Source organism: Lithobates pipiens, unplaced genomic scaffold, assembly GCF_037356315.1.
Source record: "Lithobates pipiens isolate NorthernLeopardFrog02 unplaced genomic scaffold, aLitPip1_a1.2 Scaffold_148, whole genome shotgun sequence".
Classification (NCBI taxonomy): domain Eukaryota; kingdom Metazoa; phylum Chordata; class Amphibia; order Anura; family Ranidae; genus Lithobates; species Lithobates pipiens.
The window spans coordinates 446,521-472,599 of record NW_027507737.1 but is presented as its reverse complement, the minus strand read 5'-3'; the positions used below and the strand labels follow the sequence as shown (position 1 = coordinate 472,599).

General features: G+C 59.0%; 1 protein-coding gene across 1 annotated transcript in view; it reads right to left on the bottom strand.

Annotated features, from left to right (window-relative positions):
• LOC143981400 (elongator complex protein 5-like) overlaps nucleotides 1-25,280 on the bottom strand; it is a 29,371-nt gene extending 4,091 nt beyond the window's left edge. The window contains 8 exon segments of the mRNA XM_077479229.1: nucleotides 4,357-4,457; nucleotides 5,866-5,946; nucleotides 7,790-7,959; nucleotides 8,221-8,444; nucleotides 15,374-15,454; nucleotides 17,479-17,539; nucleotides 25,098-25,121; nucleotides 25,124-25,280. Coding sequence (XP_077335355.1) covers nucleotides 4,357-4,457; nucleotides 5,866-5,946; nucleotides 7,790-7,959; nucleotides 8,221-8,444; nucleotides 15,374-15,454; nucleotides 17,479-17,539; nucleotides 25,098-25,121; nucleotides 25,124-25,148 — 767 coding nt within the window. The 5' untranslated portion in view covers nucleotides 25,149-25,280.
• Nucleotides 25,281-26,079: the final 799 nt, after the last annotated feature.

Sequence of the window (26,079 nt, the reverse complement as noted above, 5' to 3'; positions counted from 1 at the left end):
AGAACCCCCAAGAATCCAGCGTCACTGAGTGACCCCAGAATACCCCCAGAATCCAGTGACCCCAGAGCACCCCAAGAATCCAGCGTCACTCAGTGACCCCCCAAGAATCCAGCGTCACTCAGTGACCCCAGAGAACCCCCAAGAATCCAGCGTCACCCAGTGACCCCAAGAATCCAGCGTCACCCAGTGACCCCAAGAATCCAGCGTCACCCAGTGACCCCAGAGAACCCCCAAGAATCCAGCGTCACTGAGTGACCCCAGAACACCCCCAGAATCCAGTGACCCCAGAGCACCCCAAGAATCCAGCGTCACTCAGTGACCCCCCAAGAATCCAGCGTCACTCAGTGACCCCAGAGAACCCCCAAGAATCCAGCGTCACCCAGTGACCCCAAGAATCCAGCGTCACCCAGTGACCCCAAGAATCCAGCGTCACCCAGTGACCCCAAGAATCCAGCGTCACCCATTGACCCCAGAGAACCCCCCAAGAATCCAGCGTCACCCAGTGACCCCCCAAGAATCCAGCGTCACCCAGTGACCCCCCAAGAATCCAGCGTCACCCAGTGACCCCCCAAGAATCCAGCGTCACCCAGTGACCCCAGAGAACCCCCAAGAATCCAAGTGTCACCCAGTGACCCCAGAGAACCCCCAAGAATCCAGTGTCACCCAGTGACCCCCCAAGAATCCAAGTGTCACCCAGTGACCCCAGAGAACCCCCAAGAATCCAGTGTCACCCAGTGACCCCCAGAATCCAGCGTCACTGAGTGACCCCAGAACACCCACAGAATCCAGTGACCCCAGAGCACCCCAAGAATCCAGCGTCACTCAGTGACCCCCCAAGAATCCAGCGTCACTCAGTGACCCCAGAGAACCCCCAAGAATCCAGCGTCACCCAGTGACCCCAAGAATCCAGCGTCACCCATTGACCCCAGAGAACCCCCAAGAATCCAGCGTCACCCAGTGACCCCCCAAGAATCCAGCGTCACCCAGTGACCCCCCAAGAATCCAGCGTCACCCAGTGACCCCAGAGAACCCCCAAGAATCCAAGTGTCACCCAGTGACCCCAGAGAACCCCCAAGAATCCAGTGTCACCCAGTGACCCCAAGAATCCAGCGTCACCCAGTGACCCCAGAGAACCCCCAAGAATCCAGCGTCACTGAGTGACCCCAGAGCACCCCCAGAATCCAGTGACCCCAGAGCACCCCGAGAATCCAGCGTCACCCAGTGACCCCAGGGCACCCCAAGAATCCAGCATCACCCAGAGACCCCTGAGCCCCCCCGAGAATCCAGTGACCCCAGAGCACCCCAAGAATCCAGTGACACCCAGTGACCCCCCCCCCCCCCAAGAATCCAGCGTCAACCAGTGACCCAAGGGCACCCCAAAAAAAATCTAGCATCATCCAGAGCACCCCAAGAATCCAGCGTCACCCAGTGACCCCAGAGCACCCCGAGAATCCAAAGTCACCCAGTGACCGCAGAGCACCCCATGAATCCAGTGACACCCAGGGCACGCCAAAAATCCAGCATCACCCAGAGCACCCCAAGAATCCAGCGTCATCCAGAGAACCCCCGAGAATCCAGCATCACCCAGTGACCCCAGAGCACCCCGAGAATCCAGCATCACCCAGTGACCCCAGAGCACCCCCCCCCGAAAAACCAGCATCACTCAGTGACCCCAGAGCACCCGAGAATCCAGCATCACCCAGTGACCCCAGAGCACCCCAAGAATCCAGCGTCACCCAGTGACCCCAGAGCACCCCCCCCCCCCGAGAATCCAGCATCACTCAGTGACCCCAGAGCACCCCGAGAATCCAGCGTCATCCAGAGAACCCCCAAGAATCCAGCGTCACCCAGTGACCCAAGAATCCAGCATCACCCAGTGACCCCCCAAGAATCCAGCGTCACCAAGTGACCCCCCAAGAATCCAGCGTCACCAAGTGACCCCCCAAGAATCCAGCGTCACCCAGTGACCCCAGAGAACCCCCCAGAATCCAGCGTCACCCAGTGACCCCAGAGAACCCCCAAGAATCCAAGTGTCACCCAGTGACCCCAGAGAACCCCCAAGAATCCAGCGTCACTGAGTGACCCCCCAAGAATCCAGCGTCACTCAGTGACCCCAGAGAACCCCCAAGAATCCAGCGTCACCCAGTGACCCCAAGAATCCAGCGTCACCCAGTGACCCCCCAAGAATCCAGCGTCACTCAGTGACCCCAGAGAACCCCCAAGAATCCAGCGTCACCCAGTGACCCCAAGAATCCAGCGTCACCCATTGACCCCAGAGAACCCCCAAGAATCCAGCGTCACCCAGTGACCCCCCAAGAATCCAGCGTCACCAAGTGACCCCCCAAGAATCCAGCGTCACCCAGTGACCCCCCAAGAATCCAGCATCACCCAGTGACCCCAGAGAACCCCCAAGAATCCAGCGTCACCCAGTGACCCCCCAAGAATCCAGCGTCACCAAGTGACCCCCCAAGAATCCAGCGTCACCCAGTGACCCCCCAGAATCCAGCGTCACCCAGTGACCCCAGAGAACCCCCAAGAATCCAAGTGTCACCCAGTGACCCCAGAGAACCCCCAAGAATCCAGTGTCACCCAGTGACCCCAAGAATCCAGCGTCACCCAGTGACCCCAGAGAACCCCCAAGAATCCAGCGTCACTGAGTGACCCCAGAGCACCCCCAGAATCCAGTGACCCCAGAGCACCCCGAGAATCCAGCGTCACCCAGTGACCCCAGGGCACCCCAAGAATCCAGCATCACCCAGAGACCCCTGAGCCCCCCCGAGAATCCAGTGACCCCAGAGCACCCCCAAGAATCCAGTGACACCCAGTGACCCCCCCCCCCAAGAATCCAGCGTCAACCAGTGACCCAAGGGCACCCCAAAAAAAAATCTAGCATCATCCAGAGCACCCCAAGAATCCAGCGTCACCCAGTGACCCCGAGAATCCAAAGTCACCCAGTGACCGCAGAGCACCCCATGAATCCACTGACACCCAGGGCACGCCAAAAATCCAGCATCACCCAGAGCACCCCAAGAATCCAGTGTCACCCAGTGATCCCAGAGCACCCCAAGAATCCAGCGTCATCCAGAGAACCCCGAGAATCCAGCATCACCCAGTGACCCCAGAGCACCCCGAGAATCCAGCATCACCCAGTGACCCCAGAGCACCCCCCCCCCCCCGAGAATCCAGCATCACTCAGTGACCCCAGAGCACCCCGAGAATCCAGCATCACCCAGTGACCCCAGAGCACCCCCCCCCGAGAATCCAGCATCACTCAGTGACCCCAGAGCACCCCGAGAATCCAGCATCACCCAGTGACCCCAGAGCACCCTGAGAATCCAGCGTCACCCAGTGACCCCAGAGCACCCTGAGAATCCAGCATCACCCAGTGACCCCAGAGCACCCCGAGAATCCAGCATCACCCAGTGACCCCAGAGCACCCCGAGAATCCAGCGTCACCCAGTGATCCCAGAGCACCCCAAGAATCCAGCGTCATCCAGAGAACCCCGAGAATCCAGCATCACCCAGTGACCCCAGAGCACCCCGAGAATCCAGCATCACCCAGTGACCCCAGAGCACCCCCCCCCGAGAATCCAGCATCACTCAGTGACCCCAGAGCACCCCGAGAATCCAGCATCACCCAGTGACCCCAGAGCACCCCCCCCCGAGAATCCAGCATCACTCAGTGACCCCAGAGCACCCCGAGAATCCAGCATCACCCAGTGACCCCAGAGCACCCTGAGAATCCAGCGTCACCCAGTGACCCCAGAGCACCCTGAGAATCCAGCATCACCCAGTGACCCCAGAGCACCCCGAGAATCCAGCATCACCCAGTGACCCCAGAGCACCCCCCCCCCCGAGAATCCAGCATCACTCAGTGACCCCAGAGCACCCCGAGAATCCAGCATCACCCAGTGACCCCAGAGCACCCCCCCCCCCGAGAATCCAGCATCACTCAGTGACCCCAGAGCACCCCGAGAATCCAGCATCACCCAGTGACCCCAGAGCACCCTGAGAATCCAGCGTCACCCAGTGACCCCAGAGCACCCTGAGAATCCAGCATCACCCAGTGACCCCAGAGCACCCCGAGAATCCAGCATCACCCAGTGACCCCAGAGCACCCCGAGAATCCAGCGTCACCCAGTGACCCCAGAGCACCCCGAGAATCCAGCGTCACTTAGTGACCCCAGAGCACCCCGAGAATCCAGCATCACCCAGTGACCCCAGAGCACCCCGAGAATCCAGCGTCACCCAGTGACCCCAGAGCACCCCGAGAATCCAGCATCACCCAGTGACCCCAGAGCACCCCGAGAATCCAGCATCACCCAGTGACCCCAGAGCACCCCGATAATGACTTACTTGGTGTCGCTGAAGGTATATGGGAGAGTCGCAGATTCTCTCCTTTCTCTATCACTCTCAGAAAGGTGAAGATTAAACGTCAGATTCACCGCTGGATCCATCTGGAAGAGACCAAATGATTAGCAAGAGAAAATCTCCTCCCCGCCCGAGAGATAGTACGACCCAACCAGAGGGAGGGACCAACAGGGTATTATAGGGGAGACTGGGGAAGGGGTGGTGCATTATAGAGGGAGGATGAGGAAGGGGTGGGGTATTATAGAGGGAGGACGGAGAAGGGGTGGGGTATTATAGAGGGAGGATGGAGAAGGGGTGGGGTATTATAGAGGGAGGATGGAGAAGGGGTGGGGTATTATAGAGGGAGGACGGAGAAGGGGTGGGGTATTATAGAGGGAGGACGGAGAAGGGTATTATAGAGGGAGGATGGAGAAGGGGTGGGGTATTATAGAGGGAGGACGGGAGAAGGGGGTGGGGTATTATAGAGGGAGGATGGAGAAGGGGTGGGGTATTATAGAGGGAGGACGGAGAAGGGGGGGTTGGGGTATTATAGAGGGAGGACGGAGAAGGGGTGGGGTATTATAGAGGGAGGACGGAGAAGGGGTGGGGTATTATAGAGGGAGGATGGAGAAGGGGTGGGGTATTATAGAGGGAGGATGGAGAAGGGGTGGGGTATTATAGAGGGAGGATGGAGAAGGGGTGGGGTATTATAGAGGGAGGATGGAGAAGGGAGTGGGGTATTAGAGGGGGGATGGAGAAGGGGCGGGGTATTATAGAGGGAGGATGGAGAAGGGTGGGGTATTATAGAGGGAGGATGAGGAAGGGGTGGGGTATTATAGAGGGAGGATGGAGAAGGGGTGGGGTATTATAGAGGGAGGATGGAGAAGGGTGGGGTATTATAGAGGGAGGATGGAGAAGGGGTGGGGTATTATAGAGGGAGGATGGAGAAGGGGTGGGGTATTATAGAGGGAGGATGGAGAAGGGGTGGGGTATTATAGAGGGAGGATGGAGAAGGGGTGGGTATATAGAGGGAGGATGGAGAAGGGGTGGGGTATTATAGAGGGAGGATGGAGAAGGGGTGGGGTATTATAGAGGGAGGATGGAGAAGGGGTGGGGTATTATAGAGGGAGACGGAGAAGGGGTGGGGTATTATAGAGGGAGGATGGAGAAGGGGTGGGGTATTATAGAGGGAGGATGGAGAAGGAGTGGGGTATTAGAGGGGGAGGATGGAGAAGGGGGGGTGTTTTAGAGGGGGATGGAGAATGGGTGGGGTATTATAGAGGGAGGACGGAGAAGGGGTGGGGTATTATAGAGGAGGATGGAGAAGGGGTGGGGTATTATAGAGGGGGATGGAGAAGGAGTGGGGTATTAGAGGGGGGATGGAGAAGGGGCGGGGTGTTATAGAGGGGGATGGAGAATGGGTGGGGTATTATAGAGGGAGGACGGAGAAGGGGTGGGGTATTTTAGAGGGGGGATGGGGTGGTGAATAGATTGGGGTGTAGGTGGTACACTGACCTCGGTTCTGATCGGGGGTTGGGATTCGGGGTCTGTATTGACCTCTATGGAGAAGTCCTCCAGGACTCGGAAGATTTCCTTCTGTAACACAGAGATCGGGGAGACAGTATCAGGGCCGTCTTTAAGGTAGGGCAAAAGGGGCAGCTGCCCCCTGGGTCCTGTCATTGTTGGGGGGCGAAAAGCAACTGCCCAATATTTGCCAACTATCCCGGGTTAAATTCCCTCGCCCCTTGAAGGTTTTCATACCAGACCCCAAGGGCCCGGTAATGGACTGTGAGGGGATCCTTCATTGCTGGACAGACAATTCATTAATAGCCGCCAGCAGTTTTTAATGACTTTTTTTCCTTTAGAAATGTCATTTTGCTCTCGGACAGTTCTAAGCACGGGAAACATGCGCCCTTCACAGGCTTCCTATAGACACCCCCCAGGTAGGAAATTTAAAGGAATATTACACTTTTGTTTCACTTTAAGCAAAAATTTTTGCATTGATGTATGTCCCCCGGGGCAGGAGCCGGGTCCCCAAACACTCCCCCGGGGCAGGAGCCGGGTCCCCAAACACTCCCCCGGGGCAGGAGCCGGGTCCCCGAACCCTTTATAACAATAACTTGTATATAAGCACTTTTGGTTTTTCATGTTCCGCCAGCTTTCAAATTTGCCGCAAACCGTTTCGCCCATCCCTAGTCTCCAGCAGTTGGAGGTGCGGTAATACCTCGTGTCTCCAGCAGGTGGTGCTGCAGGACAGGCCTTGAATTGTGAAGATCTGGGCAGGACTTGGTCGCTGTCATTTCTGGTATTGGAGGAGGAACGTCTCATCTCCTCTTCGATTCCTGACAGATCAGCCCCAGAATATGACCCCACCCACGACTCCCACCCCTAGGGTCATCCTGCCCTCACCATGATCCCCAACCCAAGGTCACCCTGCCCTGACCATGATCCCCAACCCAAGGTCACCCTGCCCTGACCCCCAGCCCTAGGGTCACCCTGCCCTCACCATGACCCCTCCAACCCAAGGTCACCCTGCCCTGACCCCCAGCCCTAGGGTCACCTACCCTCACCATGACCCCCCAACCCAAGGTTACCCTGCCCTCACCATGACCCCCCAACCCAAGGTCACCCTGCCCTCACCATGACCCCCAGCCCTAGGGTCACTTGCCCTCACCATGACCCCCAGCCCTAGGGTACCCCTGCCCTCACCATGATCCCCAACCCGAGGTCACCCCGTCCCCTCCGTGATCCCCAACCCCGAGGTCACCCTGTCCCCTCCGTGATCCCAAACCTAGGGTCACCTTGCCCCCTCCGTGATCCCCAACCCGAGGTCACCCTGCCCCCTCCGTGATCCCCAACCCGAGGTCACCCTGCCCCCTCCGTGATCCCCAACCCGAGGTCACCCTGCCCCCTCCGTGATCCCCAACCCGAGGTCACCCTGCCCCCTCCGTGATCCCCAACCCGAGGTCACCCTGCCCCCTCCGTGATCCCCAACCCGAGGTCACCCTGCCCCCTCCGTGATCCCCAACCCAAGATCACCCTGCCCCCTCCGTGATCCCCAACCCGAGGTCACCCTGCCCCCTCCGTGATCCCCAACCCGAGGTCACCCTGCCCCCTCCGTGATCCCCAACCCGAGGTCACCCTGCCCCCTCTGTTGCCCCCTCCGTGATCCCCAACCCGAGGTCACCCTGCCCCCTCTGTGATCCCCAAGCCGAGGTCACCCCTGCCCCCTCCGTGATCCCCAACCCGAGGTCACCCTGCCCCCTCCGTGATCCCCCAACCCGAGGTCACCCTGCCCCCTCCGTGATCCCCAACCGGAGGTCATCCCGTCCCCTCCGTGATCCCAAACCTAGGGTCACCTTGCCCCCTCCATGATCCCCAACCCGAGGTCGCCCTGCCCCCTTCATGAGGAGCTGTAGGATATATGGTGGATACTCACGCTGGTGACAACCTTCCCGGATCTCTTGCGCTGGGTGACGGTGACCCCGATCTGTTCCCCTCCCCCCGTCACATGGAGGACGGAGTCGCAGAGGGCACACAGCGATCGCACCGCCCCCGGATCATGTACATCGGCGTGCAGCAATGTCAGGATTCGCAGGTCATGTGACCCTGAGGGGGGAAACGGCAGAGAGGCATGAACTGTACATCTGATCACATGACTCACGTGTGTGGAAGCAGTAGCCTCTCTGCAGAGCTCCAACACATCACTACCAGAGCTCTCCAATCAGCAGACAGCATGAGCTCAAGGGGGGCGTGTCAGACCTCTGCTTCCACACACTGAACAGCTTAGCCCCACCCATAAATCAGGAATTCATAGACGACTTGTTATATTATGAATGGAGGAGGAGGGGCAGTCGGATATTTCCTCACCTCCATTGATGAGTGGGCGGGATAACTCTCGGAGGGTGTGACAGACGGACGGGAGAGGACATCGGGACAGGATCCAGCTGAGGGAATCCAGGACGATAGTGACGGGGGAGGGGGTCTGGCTGACCCGCTCTCTGATGGTCTTGGCATTGAAGTCACGTGGCGTCAGAGACTGCGATCCGCTGCTCCAGTGCAGGGGGTCCGAGAAACCATCATGGAGGGTGATCCTGATAGAAGATGACAACATAGACAGAGTGAAAAATATACAGAGGGTTATGGGTTACTGGTTAACCTGCTGGGACTTGTAGTCCTCCTCTATTCGGAGAGCCACACCCCTATGACACATTATATAGGGGAGACAGTAGAGGGCGAGTGGCCTTTATACTCCTGCACGGGATTTTGGGTGAGCTCTGCCATTGAGGCCCCTCATGTACAGTCCTGCATTATAACCCCCAACTTCAACTGGAGCCCCCCCCCCCGAGACTGGTTCTGTCTCCATCTCCAGAAACCCAGAACCTTCTCTGAGCTTCTATCCTCCTCCCTGGTACCGGAATCCATGAGCACATCTCCTGTGCCAAGACATTTACTGGGAATCAGAGGTCCTAGCAGAAGGACCGTCGCTGGAGAGCGGAGGAGCAGAAGGAGCGTCGCTGGAGAGCGGAGGAGCAGGAGGACCGTCGCTGGAGAGCGGAGGAGCAGGAGGACCGTCGCTGGAGAGCGGAGGAGCAGAAGGACCGTCGCTGGAGAGCGGAGGAGCAGAAGGACCGTCGCTGGAGAGCGGAGGAGCAGAAGGACCGTCGCTGGAGAGCGGAGGAGCAGGAGGACCGTCGCTGGAGAGCGGAGGAGCAGAAGGAGCGTCGCTGGAGAGCGGAGGAGCAGAAGGAGCGTCGCTGGAGAGCGGAGGAGCAGAAGGAGCGTCGCTGGAGAGCGGAGGAGCAGAAGGAGCGTCGCTGGAGAGCGGAGGAGCAGGAGGACCGTCGCTGGAGAGCGGAGGAGCAGGAGGACCGTCGCTGGAGAGCGGAGGAGCAGGAGGACCGTCGCTGGAGAGCGGAGGAGCAGGAGGACCGTCGCTGGAGAGCGGAGGAGCAGGAGGACCGTCGCTGGAGAGCGGAGGAGCAGGAGGACCGTCGCTGGAGAGCGGAGGAGCAGGAGGACCGTCGCTGGAGAGCGGAGGAGCAGGAGGACCGTCGCTGGAGAGCGGAGGAGCAGGAGGACCGTCGCTGGAGAGCGGAGGAGCAGGAGGACCGTCGCTGGAGAGCGGAGGGGCAGGAGGACCGTCGCTGGAGAGCGGAGGAGCAGGAGGACCGTCGCTGGAGAGCGGAGGAGCAGGAGGACCGTCGCTGGAGAGCGGAGGAGCAGGAGGACCGTCGCTGGAGAGCGGAGGAGCAGGAGGACCGTCGCTGGAGATCGGAGGAGCAGGAGGACCGTCGCTGGAGAGCGGAGGAGCAGGAGGACCGTCGCTGGAGAGCGGAGGAGCAGGAGGACCGTCGCTGGAGAGCGGAGGAGCAGGAGGACCGTCGCTGGAGAGCGGAGGAGCAGGAGGGCGGAGGAGCAGGAGGACCGTCGCTGCAGAGCGGAGGAGCAGGAGGACCGTCGCTGGAGAGCGGAGGAGCAGGAGGACCGTCGCTGGAGAGCGGAGGAGCAGGAGGACCGTCGCTGGAGAGCGGAGGAGCAGGAGGACCGTCGCTGGAGAGCGGAGGAGCAGGAGGACCGTCGCTGGAGAGCGGAGGAGCAGGAGGACCGTCGCTGGAGAGCGGAGGAGCAGGAGGACCGTCGCTGGAGAGCAGAGGAGCAGGAGGGCCGTCGCTGGAGAGCGGAGGAGCAGGAGGACCGTCGCTGGAGAGCGGAGGAGCAGAAGGACCGTCGCTGGAGAGCGGAGGAGGAGGACCGTCGCTGGAGAGCGGAGGAGGAGGACCGTCGCTGGAGAGCGGAGGAGCAGGAGGACCGTCGCTGGAGAGCGGAGGAGCAGGAGGACCGTCGCTGGAGAGCGGAGGAGCAGGAGGACCGTCGCTGGAGAGCGGAGGAGCAGGAGGACCGTCGCTGGAGAGCGGAGGAGCAGGAGGACCGTCGCTGGAGAGCGGAGGAGCAGGAGGACCGTCGCTGGAGAGCGGAGGAGCAGGAGGACCGTCGCTGGAGAGCGGAGGAGCAGGAGGACCGTCGCTGGAGAGCGGAGGAGCAGGAGGACCGTCGCTGGAGAGCGGAGGAGCAGGAGGACCGTCGCTGGAGAGCGGAGGAGCAGAAGGGCCGCCTCTGGGGATCGGAGGAGCAGAAGGGCCGCCTCTGGGGGATCGGAGGAGCAAAAGGACCGCCTCTGGGGGATCGGAGGAGCAAAAGGACCGCCTCTGGGGGATCGGAGGAGCAGAAGGGCCGCCTCTGGGGATCGGAGGAGCAGAAGGGCCACCTCTGGGGATCGGAGGAGCAGAAGGGCCGCCTCTGGGGATCGGAGGAGCAGAAGGGCCGCCTCTGGGGATCGGAGGAGCAGAAGGACCGCCTCTGGGGGATCGGAGGAGCAAAAGGACCGCCTCTGGGGGATCGGAGGAGCAAAAGGACCGCCTCTGGGGATCGGAGGAGCAGAAGGGCCGCCTCTGGGGATCGGAGGAGCAGAAGGGCCGCCTCTGGGGATCGGAGGAGCAGAAGGGCCGCCTCTGGGGATCGGAGGAGCAGAAGGACCGCCTCTGGGGATCGGAGGAGCAAAAGGACCGCCTCTGGGGATCGGAGGAGCAAAAGGACCGCCTCTGGGGATCGGAGGAGCAAAAGGACCGCCTCTGGGGATCGGAGGAGCAAAAGGACCGCCTCTGGGGATCGGAGGAGCAAAAGGACCGCCTCTGGGGATCGGAGGAGCAAAAGGACCGCCTCTGGGGATCGGAGGAGCAAAAGGACCGCCTCTGGGGATCGGAGGAGCAAAAGGACCGCCTCTGGGGATCGGAGGAGCAAAAGGACCGCCTCTGGGGATCGGAGGAGCAGAAGGACCGCCTCTGGAGATCGGAGGAGCAGAACTATTCCTGGGTGTGCTCCATCACCTACAGCCCTGAACTGTCAATGTCTCCAGGAACCCAGAACCTTCTCCCAGCTTCTACCCTCCTCCCTGGTCATGTCACAGTGGACCTTCCACATCACACATTGGCATCATTTAATGAAGATGTGGCTGCCTCTAACCCCAAGAGCTAACCCTTTACACTGGGAACTGTGGATTATGGATGTTTTCCTGCCGGAGTCCAAATATATACGAGTGGGAGAGTCCCAGAGACGCCTCCAAACATGTCACAAGGACCTCCAGAGGCCTCTGCAAATGGCTGAAGCTGCACCACAGGAGGCTTCACCATCTCTGCCTATATTTGATCAGCCAGCTGGGCGCTTCCACCAACCCAACCCCTTATGATTGGTCCTTTAGGCCATCAATCAGCCTCAAGAACCCATGTGAGGATCTATTGTAGACGGTCTAACAGTCTACTACAAGGACTGTGACATAAATGTAGGCCTCAGATAGTTGTGCGGATATCGGAGAAGTGATGTGACTGTAGATGAATCTTCTGTGGTATCAAAGATACAATATTCCCGTAATCAGTCACATGTTCTTCTAGGGCAGAGCAAGCCTCTAGGCCGGGAGTGACACCGAGATGCCAATAAAATGATCTCATGCTTGTAGACAGATCTGTCACCTTCCTCAACAGCAAAAGAAACGCCCTCCTCATTCTGTCTACATACAAGAGCCAGCATCACGGGCCCCTGGGCAAAGTAATGTGCTGGGGCTCCTACAAGCCTGTCCCAATTTTTGCACCTACTCTCAAGAATTAAAGAATAATTCCTCACCGTGCCCAACATTGCAGACCCACCGAGCCCAACATTGCAGACTCACCGTGCCCAACATTGCAGACTCACCGTGCCCAACATTGCAGACTCACCGTGCCCCCCCTGCAGACTCACCGTGCCCCCCCTGCAGACTCACCGTGCCCCCCCTGCAGACTCACCGTGCCCCCCCTGCAGACTCACCGTGCCCAACATTGCAGACTCACCGTGCCCCCCCCCTGCAGACTCACCGTGCCCAACTTTGCAGACTCACCGTGCCCCCCCCCTGCAGACTCACCGTGCCCAACATTGCAGACTCATCGTGCCCCCCCCTGCAGACTCACCGTGCCCCCCTGCAGACTCACCGTGCCCCCCCCCTGCAGACTCACCGTGCCCAACATTGCAGACTCATCGTGCCCCCCCCTGCAGACTCACCGTGCCCCCCTGCAGACTCACCGTGCCCCCCCTGCAGACTCACCGTGCCCAACATTGCAGACTCACCGTGCCCCCCCCCCTGCAGACTCACAATGCCCAACATTGCAGACTCATCATGCCCCCCCCTGCAGACTCACCGTGCCCCCTCCTTGCAGACTCACTGTGCCCAACATTGCAGACTCACCGTGCCCAGCATTGCAGGCTCACCGTGCCCCCCCCCCTGCAGACTCACCGTCCCCCCCCCTTGCAGACTCACCGTGCCCCCCCCTTGCAGACTCACCGTGCCCCCCCCCTTGCAGACTCACCGTGCCCCCCCCCCCTGCAGACTCACTGTGCCCCCCCTCTGCAGACTCACTGTGCCCCCCCCCCCTGCAGACTCACTGTGCCCCCCCCCCCTGCAGACTCACTGTGCCCAACAGGGCGGAGGAAGAGAGAGGGCGGCCGGATCATGACTGCAGGAAGAGGAGAGCCAGGGATCACAGAGCGGGAATAGCATGCCGTTACATCTTACATGAACTTGCCTCTGCTCTGCTCGCCGTGACACACAGCCCCGCCTCCTCCTGACCCCGTGCCTGTGATAGGCAGCACACATCCCAGCATTGGACCCGCATTCTGTCTATCACAGGCACTGGGTCAGGAGGAAGCGGGGCTGTGACGGCGAGCAGAGCGGAGGCAATTCCAATAGCTTTGCTCTAGATCTGACTGGCCCTGACGTTTCTTGAGAGACTGGTGGAAGCAGTGGGAAATCTGTCACGGCAATGCACGCCTACCGCAGCTAACTAGCCAGGATGTGGTCCCGTGACTTGGGTATGAGGGAAGCCTAATCTGAGCAAGTAAGACTGGCCGTAACACAATTCCTCAGCCTGCACTACCTCTAGCCACCACTAGAGGGAGTTGTAGAGGAGGATGGGGGATGGGTGGGATGTCGTAGTCCACTCCAATCCAGCTGGCTGCCCACACACAGGCAGATACGAATCCTACATACAATCTGGTGCTCTGTAAAGGTTGGGGAGCAGTCGCTTCTGGGGTCCCTCCAGCTAACCTACAAGCTAGAACCCCCCGATGCGATCGCTCTTCCCACTGTCCACACACAACGATAGCTACCCTGCCACCACCCAAAAGTTTGGTCTGCGGACAAACCAATCACTGTTCAGCTGCTGCAATCAGGCGCCACAGAACATTGTTGTGCTTTTTTCCGGGATTCCAAATACGGATTTCCTCGCCCAACGTGTCCCACAAGAAAGGAATTATTTCAGTCTCTCTGGAAGTCAGATTTTACCTTTAATGAGAGATAAAACTCCATTCCTCGGATGTGGGGATATCAATCCAAGCTGGGAGACATTCCGGGACTCCTCTCTGCCCCCTGCTGGTTCTTGTAGATGGAATGACTCGGACTTTCTCGGAGGTTCAGGAAGGTGACAATCTAGGTCTACATGGATGGAGGAACTTTATTCATATCTTGGTGTCACTCCCGGCCTAGAAGCTGGCTCCGTCCTTTCCCATGCTTATTAGAGGAACATGTCTATGGACTGATCACTGGAAATATTGTATCTCTAATACCACACAAACTACATCTACAATCCCACACTTCTACAGATCTCCCCCGACTCTCCGGGATCTACACAACGTCTGACTATCCATCCGATCTCTCCCAAGGTTTCCCAGGATGTTCCCCAACTCTCCGGGATCTACACGTCTGAATATCCATCATATCTCCCCGAGAATTTACAGGACGTCCCCCAACTTTCCGGGATCTACACAACGTCTAAATATCCATCATATCTCCCCGAGAGTTCACAGGACGTCCCCCAACTTTCCGGGATGTGCACAAGTCTGAATATCCATCATATCTCCCCGAGAATTGACATGACGTCCCCCAACTCTCCGGGATCTACACAACGGCTGAATATCCATCATATCTCCCCGAGAATTCACAGGACGTCCCCCAACTTTCCGGATCTACACAACGTCTGACTATTCATCATATCTCCCCGAGAATTGACATGACGTCCCCCAACTCTCCGGGATCTACACAACGTCTAAATATCCATCCGTTCTCTCCCAAGGTTTCCCAGGACATCCCCAACTCTCCGGGATCTACACGTCTGAATATCCATCATATCTCTCCGAGAATTTACAGGACGTCCCCCAACTTTCCGGGATCTACACAACGTCTAAATATCCATCATATCTCCCCGAGAATTCACAGGACGTCCCCCAACTTTCCGGGATGTGCACAATGTCTGAATATCCATCATATCTCCCCGAGAATTGACATGACGTCCCCCAACTCTCCGGGATCTACACAACGTCTAAATATCCATCCGTTCTCTCCCAAGGTTTCCCAGGATGTTCCCCAACTCTCCGGGATCTACACAACATCTGACTATCCATCATATCTCCCCGAGAATTCACAGGACATCCCCCAACTTTCCGGGATCTACACAACGTCTAAATATCCATCCGATCTCTCCCAAGGTTTCCCAGGACGTCCCCAACTCTGCAGAATCTACACAACGGCTGAATATCCATCATATCTCCCCGAGAATTCACAGGACGTCCCCCAACTTTCCGGGATCTACACAACGTCTAAATATCCATCCGATCTCTCCCAAGGTTTCCCAGGACGTTCCCCAACTGTCTGAGATCTACACAACGTCTGAATATCCATCAGATCTCCCCCAAGGATTCCCAGAATGTTCCCCCAACTCCCCGGGATTTACACGTCTAAATATCCATCAGAGCTCCCCCAAAGATTCCCAGGACGTCCCCCAACTCTCCGGAATCTACACAACGTCTGAATATCCATCAGATTTCTCCCGACTCTCCGGGATCTACACAACGTCTGAATATCCATCAGATCTCTCCCAAGGTTTCCCAGGATGTTCCCCGACTCTCCGGGATCTACACAGTGTACTTCATATACTCCACTCACCTGGATACAACGCCCTCCGGAACTCCGACCAGAAATTCCTCTGCAGGAAACTCAAAGCTGAAGATATGAACGTTTTCTCCTCTGGAAGAGAGACCCACAATGACTGATCACTCACCTACCCCAATAATCTGTCATCCTCCTCTACAACACCCCACCCATCCTCCCCTGCAACACCCCGCCCATCCCTCATCCTCCCCAGCAGCACCCCGCCCATCCCTCATCCTCCCCAGCAACACCCCGCCCATCCCTCATCCTCCCCAGCAACACCCCGCCCATCCCTCATCCTCCCCCTGCAACACCCCGCCCATCCCTCATCCTCCCCTGCAACACCCCGCCCATCCCTCATCCTCCCTGCAACACCCCGCCCATCCCTCATCCTCCCCTGCAACACCCCGCCCATCCCTCATCCTCCCCTGCAACACCCCGCCCATCCCTCATCCTCCCCTGCAACACCCCGCCCATCCCTCATCCTCCCCAGCAACACCCCGCCCATCCCTCATCCTCCCCTGCAACATCCCGCCCATCCCTCATCCTCCCCTGCAACACCCCGCCCATCCCTCATCCTCCCCTGCAACATCCGCCCATCCCTCATCCTCCCCTGCAACACCCCGCCCATCCCTCATCCTCCTCTGCAACACCCCGCCCATCCCTCATCCTCCCCTGCAACACCCGCCCATCCCTCATCCTCCCCAGCAACACCCGCCCATCCCTCATCCTCCTCTGCAACACCCCGCCCATCCCTCATCCTCCCCTGCAACACCCCCGCCCATCCCTCATCCTCCCCTGCAACACCCCGCCCATCCCTCATCCTCCCCTGCAACACCCCGCCCATCCCCTCATCCTCCCCCTGCAACACCCCGCCCATCCCTCATCCTCCCCTGCAACACCCGCCCATCCCTCATCCTCCCCTGCAACACCCCGCCCATCCCTCATCCTCCCCTGCAACACCCCGCCCATCCCTCATCCTCCCCTGCAACACCCGCCCATCCCTCATCCTCCCCTGCAACACCCCGCCCATCCCTCATCCTCCCCTGCAACACCCCGCCCATCCCTCATCCTCCCCTGCAACACCCCGCCCATCCCTCATCACTCCCCAGCAACACCCGCCCATCCCTCATCCTCCCCAGCAACACCCCGCCCATCCCTCATCCTCCCCTGCAACACCGGCCCATCCCTCATCCTCCCCTGCAACACCCCACCCATCCCTCATCCTCCCCTGCAACACCCGCCCATCCCTCATCCTCCCCCTGCAACACCCCGCCCATCCCTCATCCTCCCCTGCAACACCCCGCCCATCCCTCATCCTCCCCTGCAACACCCCGCCCATCCCTCATCCTCCCCTGCAACACCCCGCCCATCCCTCATCCTCCCCTGCAACACCCCGCCCATCCCTCATCCTCCCCAGCAACACCCCGCCCATCCCTCATCCTCCCCAGCAACACCCGCCCATCCCTCATCCTCCCCTGCAACACCCCACCCATCCCTCATCCTCCCCTGCAACACCCCGCCCATCCCTCATCCTCCCCTGCAACACCCCGCCCATCCCTCATCCTCCCCTGCAACACCCCGCCCATCCCTCATCCTCCCCTGCAACACCCCGCCCATCCCTCATCCTCCCCTGCAACACCCCGCCCATCCCTCATCCTCCCCAGCAACACCCCGCCCATCCCTCATCCTCCCCAGCAACACCCCGCCCATCCCTCATCCTCCCCTGCAACACCCCGCCCATCCCTCATCCTCCCCTGCAACACCCCACCCATCCCTCATCCTCCCTGCAACACCCCACCCATCCCTCATCCTCCCCTGCAACACCCCGCCCATCCCTCATCCTCCCCTGCAACACCCGCCCATCCCTCATCCTCCCTGCAACACCCCGCCCATCCCTCATCCTCCCCTGCAACACCCCACCCATCCCTCATCCTCCCCTGCAACACCCCGCCCATCCCTCATCCTCCCCAGCAACACCCCGTCCATCCCTCATCCTCCCCAGCAACACCCCACCCATCCCTCATCCTCCTTTACAACATCCCACCCATCCCTCATCATTTCCTAGAACAACCAACCCGTCCCCCCTCATTCCTGATTGGTCGGTCTGGTACACTGACCTCTGTACTGAGGATACAATCAGGCTGTGGAGCAGTTTTCGGCCGCTGAGGAAGGCGGAGTCTGGGGAGAGAGGGGTAGGTGGGGTTTAGTGGGGGAGGGGGGGGGGAAGTGTGGCATCCTCTGCATCTTTATTACAAACAAAACACTCTGCTCTGATTGGATGAGATGAGAAATGTCAATATAAATCTTACAATCTGATTGTACAATCATCGCTACATCACACACACACACACACACACATATACATATATATATATATATATATATATTATATATATATATATGTATATGTATATGTATATATATATATATATATATATATATATATATATATACATATACATATACACACACACACACATACATATACACATATACATATATATCTATATATATATTGATTGGACAGTCCAGTCTGGTCCTCTGGTAGGTCCATAAGTTGTAATGCAGCTCCTCTCCCATAGGGGGCGCTGGTTAGGATGGTCCTCAGTGTAGGGACATACAATATCACAGGAAGTCATAATCCGTAGATGGCAGAAGCAGGGGGTACAGGAGGGTCATGTAGGGTCACCCTGGCTGGTTGGTAGGTAGGTGGGCAGGCAAGGAGTGATAACCATGAGGGTGAAGCCGGCATACATGGGGATTACCAGTAGGGACACTGATGGCGGCCATGCTGGTCCTAGACTGACTGCACTAGAAAAGGGGGGTGGTAGCAGAGGGGGCAGGGGCAATTATTACGGGAGTGGGCAGTCCTTTGAGATGTTCTTCTGCCGGCTATCATTGGGGCCCCTAAGGAAAGTCAGCGCACTTAAGGCGGATCGGCACCTGAGCACCACAAACCCAAAAAAAAAAAAAGACATTTAACTAATTTTTACTATTCAGCGCAAACTCCCCCATCCATCCACCCCCCTCCCCCCCCCCACGCCCAATTCCAGGCTTTTATTTTATTGAGAAGTCACTTTGAATCACCCCTCCCCCCCCCTCCCTCCCTAGCATTTCTGGCTGTAGCCATCTTGAGTAAGGGCAGATGATTCATGTAGCATTTGCTTCCTGGAATCCACCTGCGCTTAGCTCAGGCATGCTTGTAGAAAACCCCCTCCTCCTCCTCCTCCTATTGAAGACTCCTGGGATGAAGGGAAACCAGGAAGGAAGTGAGAATCTGATCTCCTTCCTATCGAATACCAACGATTGCCCAGAGCTCCCGGGGACAGAGCGGAGTTCCCCTTTAATGACAGTCCCGGGTAACCTGCGTGCGGTATAGGTGGGAATATAGTCTCCGCCCAGATACAGGAAAAAGGCTCGGTATAATGCGGTATATAGAGCCTTGATAAAGTATTCATACCCCCCGATATTCCCACATGTATCTTATTGGGATTTTATGTGATGGACCAACACAAAGTGTCACATAATTGTGAAGAGGAAAGGAAAATGATACAAATAAATATGTGAAAAGTGTGGGGGGGAGGGGCATTTGTATGGCGCCCCCTTTACTCCGATGCCCCCAACTACAATCTAGAGCAACCAATTGCCTTCAGAAGTCACCTAATTAGTAAATAGAGTCCCCCTGTGTGTCATGTATTCTCAGTATAAATACAACTGTTCTGTGAAGCCCTTAGAGGTTTGTTAGAGAACTTTAGTGAACAAACAGCATCATGAAGGCCAAGGAACACACCAGACAGGTCAGGGTCTGTAGTGAGGAGGGGGCGGGTCTGTAATAAGGAGGGGCGGGTATGTGATGAGGAGGGGGTGGGGTATTACCTGTGATGAGGGAGGGGGCGGGTCTGTAGTGCGGAGGGGGCGGGTATGTAGTGAGGAGGGGGCGGGTATGTAGTGCGGAGGGGCGGGTATGTAGTGAGGAGGGGGGCGGGTATGTAGTGAGGAGGGGGGCGGGGTATTACTTGTAATAAGGAGGTGGGCGGGGTATTTCCTGTAATAAGGAGGGGGCAGGGCATTACCTGTAATAAGGAGGGGGCGGGTCTGTAGTGAGGAGGGGGCGGGTCTGTAGTGAGGAGGGCGGGGTATTACCTGTAATAAGGAGGGGGCGGGTCTGTAGTGAGGAGGGGGGGTGTGTAGTGAGAAGGGGGCGGGATATTACCTATGATAAGGAGGGGGCGGGTCTGTAGTGAGGAGGGGAGGGTCTGTAGTGAGGAGGGGGCGGGTATTACCTGTGATAAGGAGGGGGCGGGTCTGTAGTGAGGGAGGGGAGGGTCTGTAGTGAGGAGGGGGCGGGTATTACCTGTGATAAGGAGGGGGCGGGTCTGTAGTGAGGAGGGGAGGGTCTGTAGTGAGGAGGGGGCGGGTATTACCTGTGATAAGGAGGGGGCGGTCTGTAGTGAGGAGGGGGGTCTGTAGTGAGGAGGGGGCGGGGATATTACCTGTGATAAGGAGGGGGGCGGGTCTGTAGTGAGGAGGGGGCGGGTATTACCTGTGATAAGGAGGGGGCGGGTCTGTAGTGAGGAGGGTACGGGTCTGTAGTGAGGAGGGGCGGGTATTACCTGTGATAAGGAGGGGGCGGGTCTGTAGTAAGGAGGGGAGGGTCTGTAGTGAGGAGGGGGCGGGTATTACCTGTGATAAGGAGGGGGCGGGTCTGTAGTGAGGAGGGGAGGGTCTGTAGTGAGGAGGGGAGGGTCTGTAGTGAGGAGGGGACGGGTCTGTAGAGAGGAGGGGGCGGGGTATTACCTGTGATGAGGAGGGGGCGGGTCTGTAGTGAGGAGGGGCGGGTATTACCTGTGATAAGGAGGGGGCGGGTCTGTAGTGAGGAGGGGGCGGGTATTACCTGTGATAAGGAGGGGGCGGGTCTGTAGTGAGGAGGGGAGGGTCTGTAGTGAGGAGGGGGCGGGTATTACCTGTGATAAGGAGGGGGCGGGTCTGTAGTGAGGAGGGGAGGGTCTGTAGTGAGGAGGGGAGGGTCTGTAGTGAGGAGGGGGCGGGATATTACCTGTGATGAGGAGGGGGCGGGTCTGTAGTGAGGAGGGGGGGTCTGTAGTGAGGAGGGGGCGGGATATTACCTGTGATAAGGAGGGGCGGGTCTGTAGTGAGGAGGGGGGGTCTGTAGTGAGGAGGGGGCGGGTATTACCTGTGATAAGGAGGGGGCGGGTCTGTAGTGAGGAGGGGAGGGTCTGTAGTGAGGAGGGGAGGGTCTGTAGTGAGGAGGGGGCGGGTATTACCTGTGATAAGGAGGGGGCGGGTCTGTAGTGAGGAGGGGAGGGTCTGTAGTGAGGAGGGGGGGTCTGTAGTGAGGAGGGGGCGGGATATTACCTGTGATGAGGAGGGGGCGGGTCTGTAGTGAGGAGGGGAGGGTCTGTAGTGAGGAGGGGGCGGGTATTACCTGTGATAAGGAGGGGGCGGGTCTGTAGTGAGGAGGGGGAGGGTCTGTAGTGAGGAGGGGGGGTCTGTAGTGAGGAGGGGGCGGGATATTACCTGTGATGAGGAGGGGAGGGTCTGTAGTGAGGAAGGGGGCGGGATATTACCTGTGATGAGGAGGGGGCGGGGTCTGTAGTGAGGAGGGGAGGGTCTGTAGTGAGGAGGGGGCGGGTATTACCTGTGATGAGGAGGGGGCGGGTCTGTAGTGAGGAGGGGGGGTCTGTAGTGAGGAGGGGGCGGGATATTACCTGTGATAAGGAGGGGAGGGTCTGTAGTGAGGAGGGGGGGTCTGTAGTGAGGAGGGGGCGGGATATTACCTGTGATGAGGAGGGGAGGGTCTGTAGTGAGGAGGGGGCGGGATATTACCTGTGATAAGGAGGGGGCGGGTCTGTAGTGAGGAGGGGGGGTCTGTAGTGAGGAGGGGGCGGGATATTACCTGTGATAAGGAGGGGGCGGGTCTGTAGTGAGGAGGGGGGGTCTGTAGTGAGAAGGGGGCGGGATATTACCTGTGATAAGGAGGGGGCGGGTCTGTAGTGAGGAGGGGGGTCTGTAGTGAGGAGGGGGCGGGATATTACCTGTGATAAGGAGGGGCGGGTCTGTAGTGAGGAGGGGGGGGTCTGTAGTGAGAAGGGGGCGGGATATTACCTGTGATGAGGAGGGGAGGGTCTGTAGTGAGGAGGGGGGGTCTGTAGTGGAGAAGGGGGCGGGATATTACCTGTGATAAGGAGGGGGCGGGTCTGTAGTGAGGAGGGGGGGGTCTGTAGTGAGGAGGGGGCGGGATATTACCTGTGATAAGGAGGGGCGGGTCTGTAGTGAGGAGGGGGGGTCTGTAGTGAGAAGGGGGCGGGATATTACCTGTGATGAGGAGGGGAGGGTCTGTAGTGAGGAGGGGGGGTCTGTAGTGAGGAGGGGGCGGGATATTACCTGTGATAAGGAGGGGAGGGTCTGTAGTGAGGAGGGGGGTCTGTAGTGAGGAGGGGGCGGGTATTACCTGTGATAAGGAGGGGGCGGGTCTGTAGTGAGGAGGGGGGTCTGTAGTGAGGGGGCGGGGTATTACCTGTGATGAGGAGGGGGCGGTCTGTAGTGAGGAGGGGGCGGGATATTACCTGTGATGAGGAGGGGGCGGGTTTGTAGTGAGGAGGGGGGCGGGTATTACCTGTGATAAGGAGGGGGCGGGTCTGTAGTGAGGAGGGGGCGGGTCTGTAGTGAGGAGGGGGCGGGTATTACCTGTGATAAGGAGGGGGCGGGTCTGTAGTGAGGAGGGGAGGGTCTGTAGTGAGGAGGGGGCGGGATATTACCTGTGATGAGGAGGGGGCGGGTCTGTAGTGAGGAGGGGGGGTCTGTAGTGAGGAGGGGGCGGGATATTACCTGTGATAAGGAGGGGGCGGGTCTGTAGTGAGGAGGGGGGGTCTGTAGTGAGGAGGGGGCGGGATATTACCTGTGATAAGGAGGGGGCGGGTCTGTAGTGAGGAGGGGGGGTCTGTAGTGAGGAGGGGGCGGGTCTGTAGTGAGGAGGGGAGGGTCTGTAGTGAGGAGGGGGCGGGTATTACCTGTGATGAGGAGGGGGCGGGTCTGTAGTGAGGAGGGGGGGTCTGTAGTGAGGAGGGGGCGGGATATTACCTGTGATAAGGAGGGGAGGGTCTGTAGTGAGGAGGGGGGTCTGTAGTGAGGAGGGGGCGGGATATTACCTGTGATAAGGAGGGGGCGGGTCTGTAGTGAGGAGGGGGGGTCTGTAGTGAGGAGGGGGCGGGATATTACCTGTGATGAGGAGGGGAGGGTCTGTAGTGAGGAGGGGGCGGGATATTACCTGTGATAAGGAGGGGGCGGGTCTGTAGTGAGGAGGGGGGGGTCTGTAGTGAGAAGGGGGCGGGATATTACCTGTGATAAGGAGGGGGCGGGTCTGTAGTGAGGAGGGGGGGTCTGTAGTGAGGAGGGGGCGGGATATTACCTGTGATAAGGAGGGGCGGGTCTGTAGTGAGGAGGGGGCGGGATATTACCTGTGATGAGGAGGGGAGGGTCTGTAGTGAGGAGGGGGGGGTCTGTAGTGAGAAGGGGGCGGGATATTACCTGTGATAAGGAGGGGAGGGTCTGTAGTGAGAAGGGGGGCGGGATATTACCTGTGATAAGGAGGGGAGGGTCTGTAGTGAGAAGGGGGCGGGATATTACCTGTGATAAGGAGGGGGCGGGTCTGTAGTGAGGAGGGGGGGTCTGTAGTGAGGAGGGGGCGGGTATTACCTGTGATAAGGAGGGGGCGGGTCTGTAGTGAGGAGGGGGGTCTGTAGTGAGGGGGCGGGGTATTACCTGTGATGAGGAGGGGGCGGGGTCTGTAGTGAGGAGGGGGCGGGATATTACCTGTGATGAGGAGGGGAGGGTCTGTAGTGAGAAGGGGGCGGGATATTACCTGTGATAAGGAGGGGAGGGTCTGTAGTGAGGAGGGGGGGGTCTGTAGTGAGGAGGGGCGGGTATTACCTGTGATAAGGAGGGGGCGGGTCTGTAGTGAGGAGGGGGGGTCTGTAGTGAGGGGGCGGGGTATTACCTGTGATGAGGAGGGGGCGGGTCTGTAGTGAGGAGGGGGCGGGATATTACCTGTGATGAGGAGGGGGGGTCTGTAGTGAGAAGGGGGCGGGATATTACCTGTGATAAGGAGGGGAGGGTCTGTAGTGAGGAGGGGGCGGGGTATTACCTGTGATGAGGAGGGGAGGGTCTGTAGTGAGGAGGGGGCGGGGTATTACCTGTGATGAGGAGGGGGCGGGTCTGTAGTGAGGAGGGGGGGTCTGTAGTGAGAAGGGGGCGGGATATTACCTGTGATAAGGAGGGGGAGGGTCTGTAGTGAGAAGGGGGCGGGATATTACCTGTGATGAGGAGGGGAGGGTCTGTAGTGAGGAGGGGGGGTCTGTAGTGAGAAGGGGGCGGGTATTACCTGTGATAAGGAGGGGCGGGTCTGTAGTGAGGAGGGGGGGTCTGTAGTGAGAAGGGGGCGGGTATTACCTGTAATAAGGAGGGGGCGGGTCTGTAGTGAGGAGGGGGGGTCTGTAGTGAGAAGGGGGCGGGTATTACCTGTGATAAGGAGGGGGCGGGTCTGTAGTGAGGAGGGGAGGGTCTGTAGTGAGGAGGGGGGGTCTGTAGTGAGAAGGGGGCGGGATATTACCTGTGATGAGGAGGGGAGGGTCTGTAGTGAGGAGGGGGGGTCTGTAGTGAGAAGGGGGCGGGATATTACCTGTGATGAGGAGGGGAGGGTCTGTAGTGAGGAGAGGGCGGGTCTGTAGTGAGGAGGGGGCGGGATATTACCTGTGATAAGGAGGGGAGGGTCTGTAGTGAGGAGGGGGGTCTGTAGTGAGGAGGGGGCGGGGTATTACCTGTGATAAGGAGGGGGCGGGTCTGTAGTGAGGAGGGGGGTCTGTAGTGAGGGGGCGGGGGTATTACCTGTGATGAGGAGGGGGCGGGTCTGTAGTGAGGAGGGGGCGGGATATTACCTGTGATGAGGAGGGGGCGGGTTTGTAGTGAGGAGGGGGCGGGTATTACCTGTGATAAGGAGGGGGCGGGTCTGTAGTGAGGAGGGGGCGGGTCTGTAGTGAGGAGGGGGCGGGTATTACCTGTGATAAGGAGGGGCGGGTCTGTAGTGAGGAGGGGAGGGTCTGTAGTGAGGAGGGGGGCGGGATATTACCTGTGATGAGGAGGGGGCGGGTCTGTAGTGAGGAGGGGGGGTCTGTAGTGAGGAGGGGGCGGGATATTACCTGTGATAAGGAGGGGGGCGGGTCTGTAGTGAGGAGGGGGCGGGTCTGTAGTGAGGAGGGGACGGGTATTACCTGTGATAAGGAGGGGGCGGGTCTGTAGTGAGGAGGGGCAGAGAATTACCTGTAGTAAGGAGGGGGCGGGGTTTTACCTGTGATGAGGAGGGGGCGGGCTGTAGTGAGGAGGGGGCGGGTCTGTAGTGAGGAGGGGGCGGGGTATTACCTGTGATGAGGAGGGGGCGGGTCTGTATTGAGGAGGGGGTGGGGTATTACCTGTGATGAGGAGGGGGCGGGTCTGTAGTGAGGAGGGGGCGGGGTATTACTTGTAATAAGGAGGGGGCGGGTCTGTAGTGAGGAGAGGGCGGGTCTGTAGTGAGGAGGGGGCGGGGTATTACTTGTAATAAGGAGAGGGAGGGTCTGTAGTGAGGAGGGGGCGGGGTATTACTTGTAATAAGAAGAGGGAGGGTCTGTAGTAAGGAGGGGGGCGGGGTATTTCTTGGAATAAGGAGGGGGCGGGGTATTACCTGTTATAAGAAGAGCTCCGGGCTCCCCGCCGTCCTCACCTCTTCTATCATCTCCTCCTCGCAGATCACAGACCGGCGGCGGCTGATGACGTCAGTGAGGTGCGCCCGCCCCGCGCTCTCCGGGTGGAGGAAGATGTCCGCCGGCCGCCATTTTCTCTTCGCGGTCAGAAGATGGCGTCAGGTGAGGGCGGGGTCAGCCGTGCGTCCCGCTCTTTTCCAAAAGTGTGATTAGTTGAGCGGGGAGGAGGTGAGTTCCGTGTCTCCGCCCACATATCCAATCATGGACGGTGATGATTTAGAAACTCCGCCACTCCCAAGACTCCTCCCCCTCCTATACCTCAGAAGGAGATGCGAGGAGTGTCAATGGGAGGAGCTTCTGTCAATAGATCCAGAGCCCGCCCCCTTCCATTTGAGGAGGAGCCGATTGGTTCCCTGTCCGTGTCCCCATTGGGGAGATTACCCAAGAAACAGGAAGTGAGGGGGAGGGGCCAATTCTACATCCCCCTCCTTCATTCCCCCTCCTTCATTCCCTTCCCCTCCTCATTCATCCGTCCCTCATTCCCCCCTCCCCATCCCTCATTCCCCCCTCCCTGATCCCTCATTCCCCCCTCCCTGATCCCTCATTCCCCCCGTCCCTCATTTCCCCCGTCCCTCATTCCCCCCGTCCCTCATTCCCCCCGTCCCTCATTCCCCCGTCCCTCATTCCCCGTCCCTCATTCCCCCCGTCCCTCATTCATCCGTCCCCTCATTCCCCCCTCCCTGATCCCTCATTCCCCCCTCCCCGTCCCTCATTCCCCCAGTCCCTCATTCCCCCCGTCCCTCATTCCCCCGTCCCTCATTCCCCCGTCCCTCATTCCCCCCGTCCCTCATTCCCCCCGTCCCTCATTCCCCCCGTCCCTCATTCCCCCGTCCCTCCTTCCCCCTCCCTGATCCCTCATTCCCCCGTCCCTCATTCCCCCGTCCCTCATTCCCCGTCCCTCAT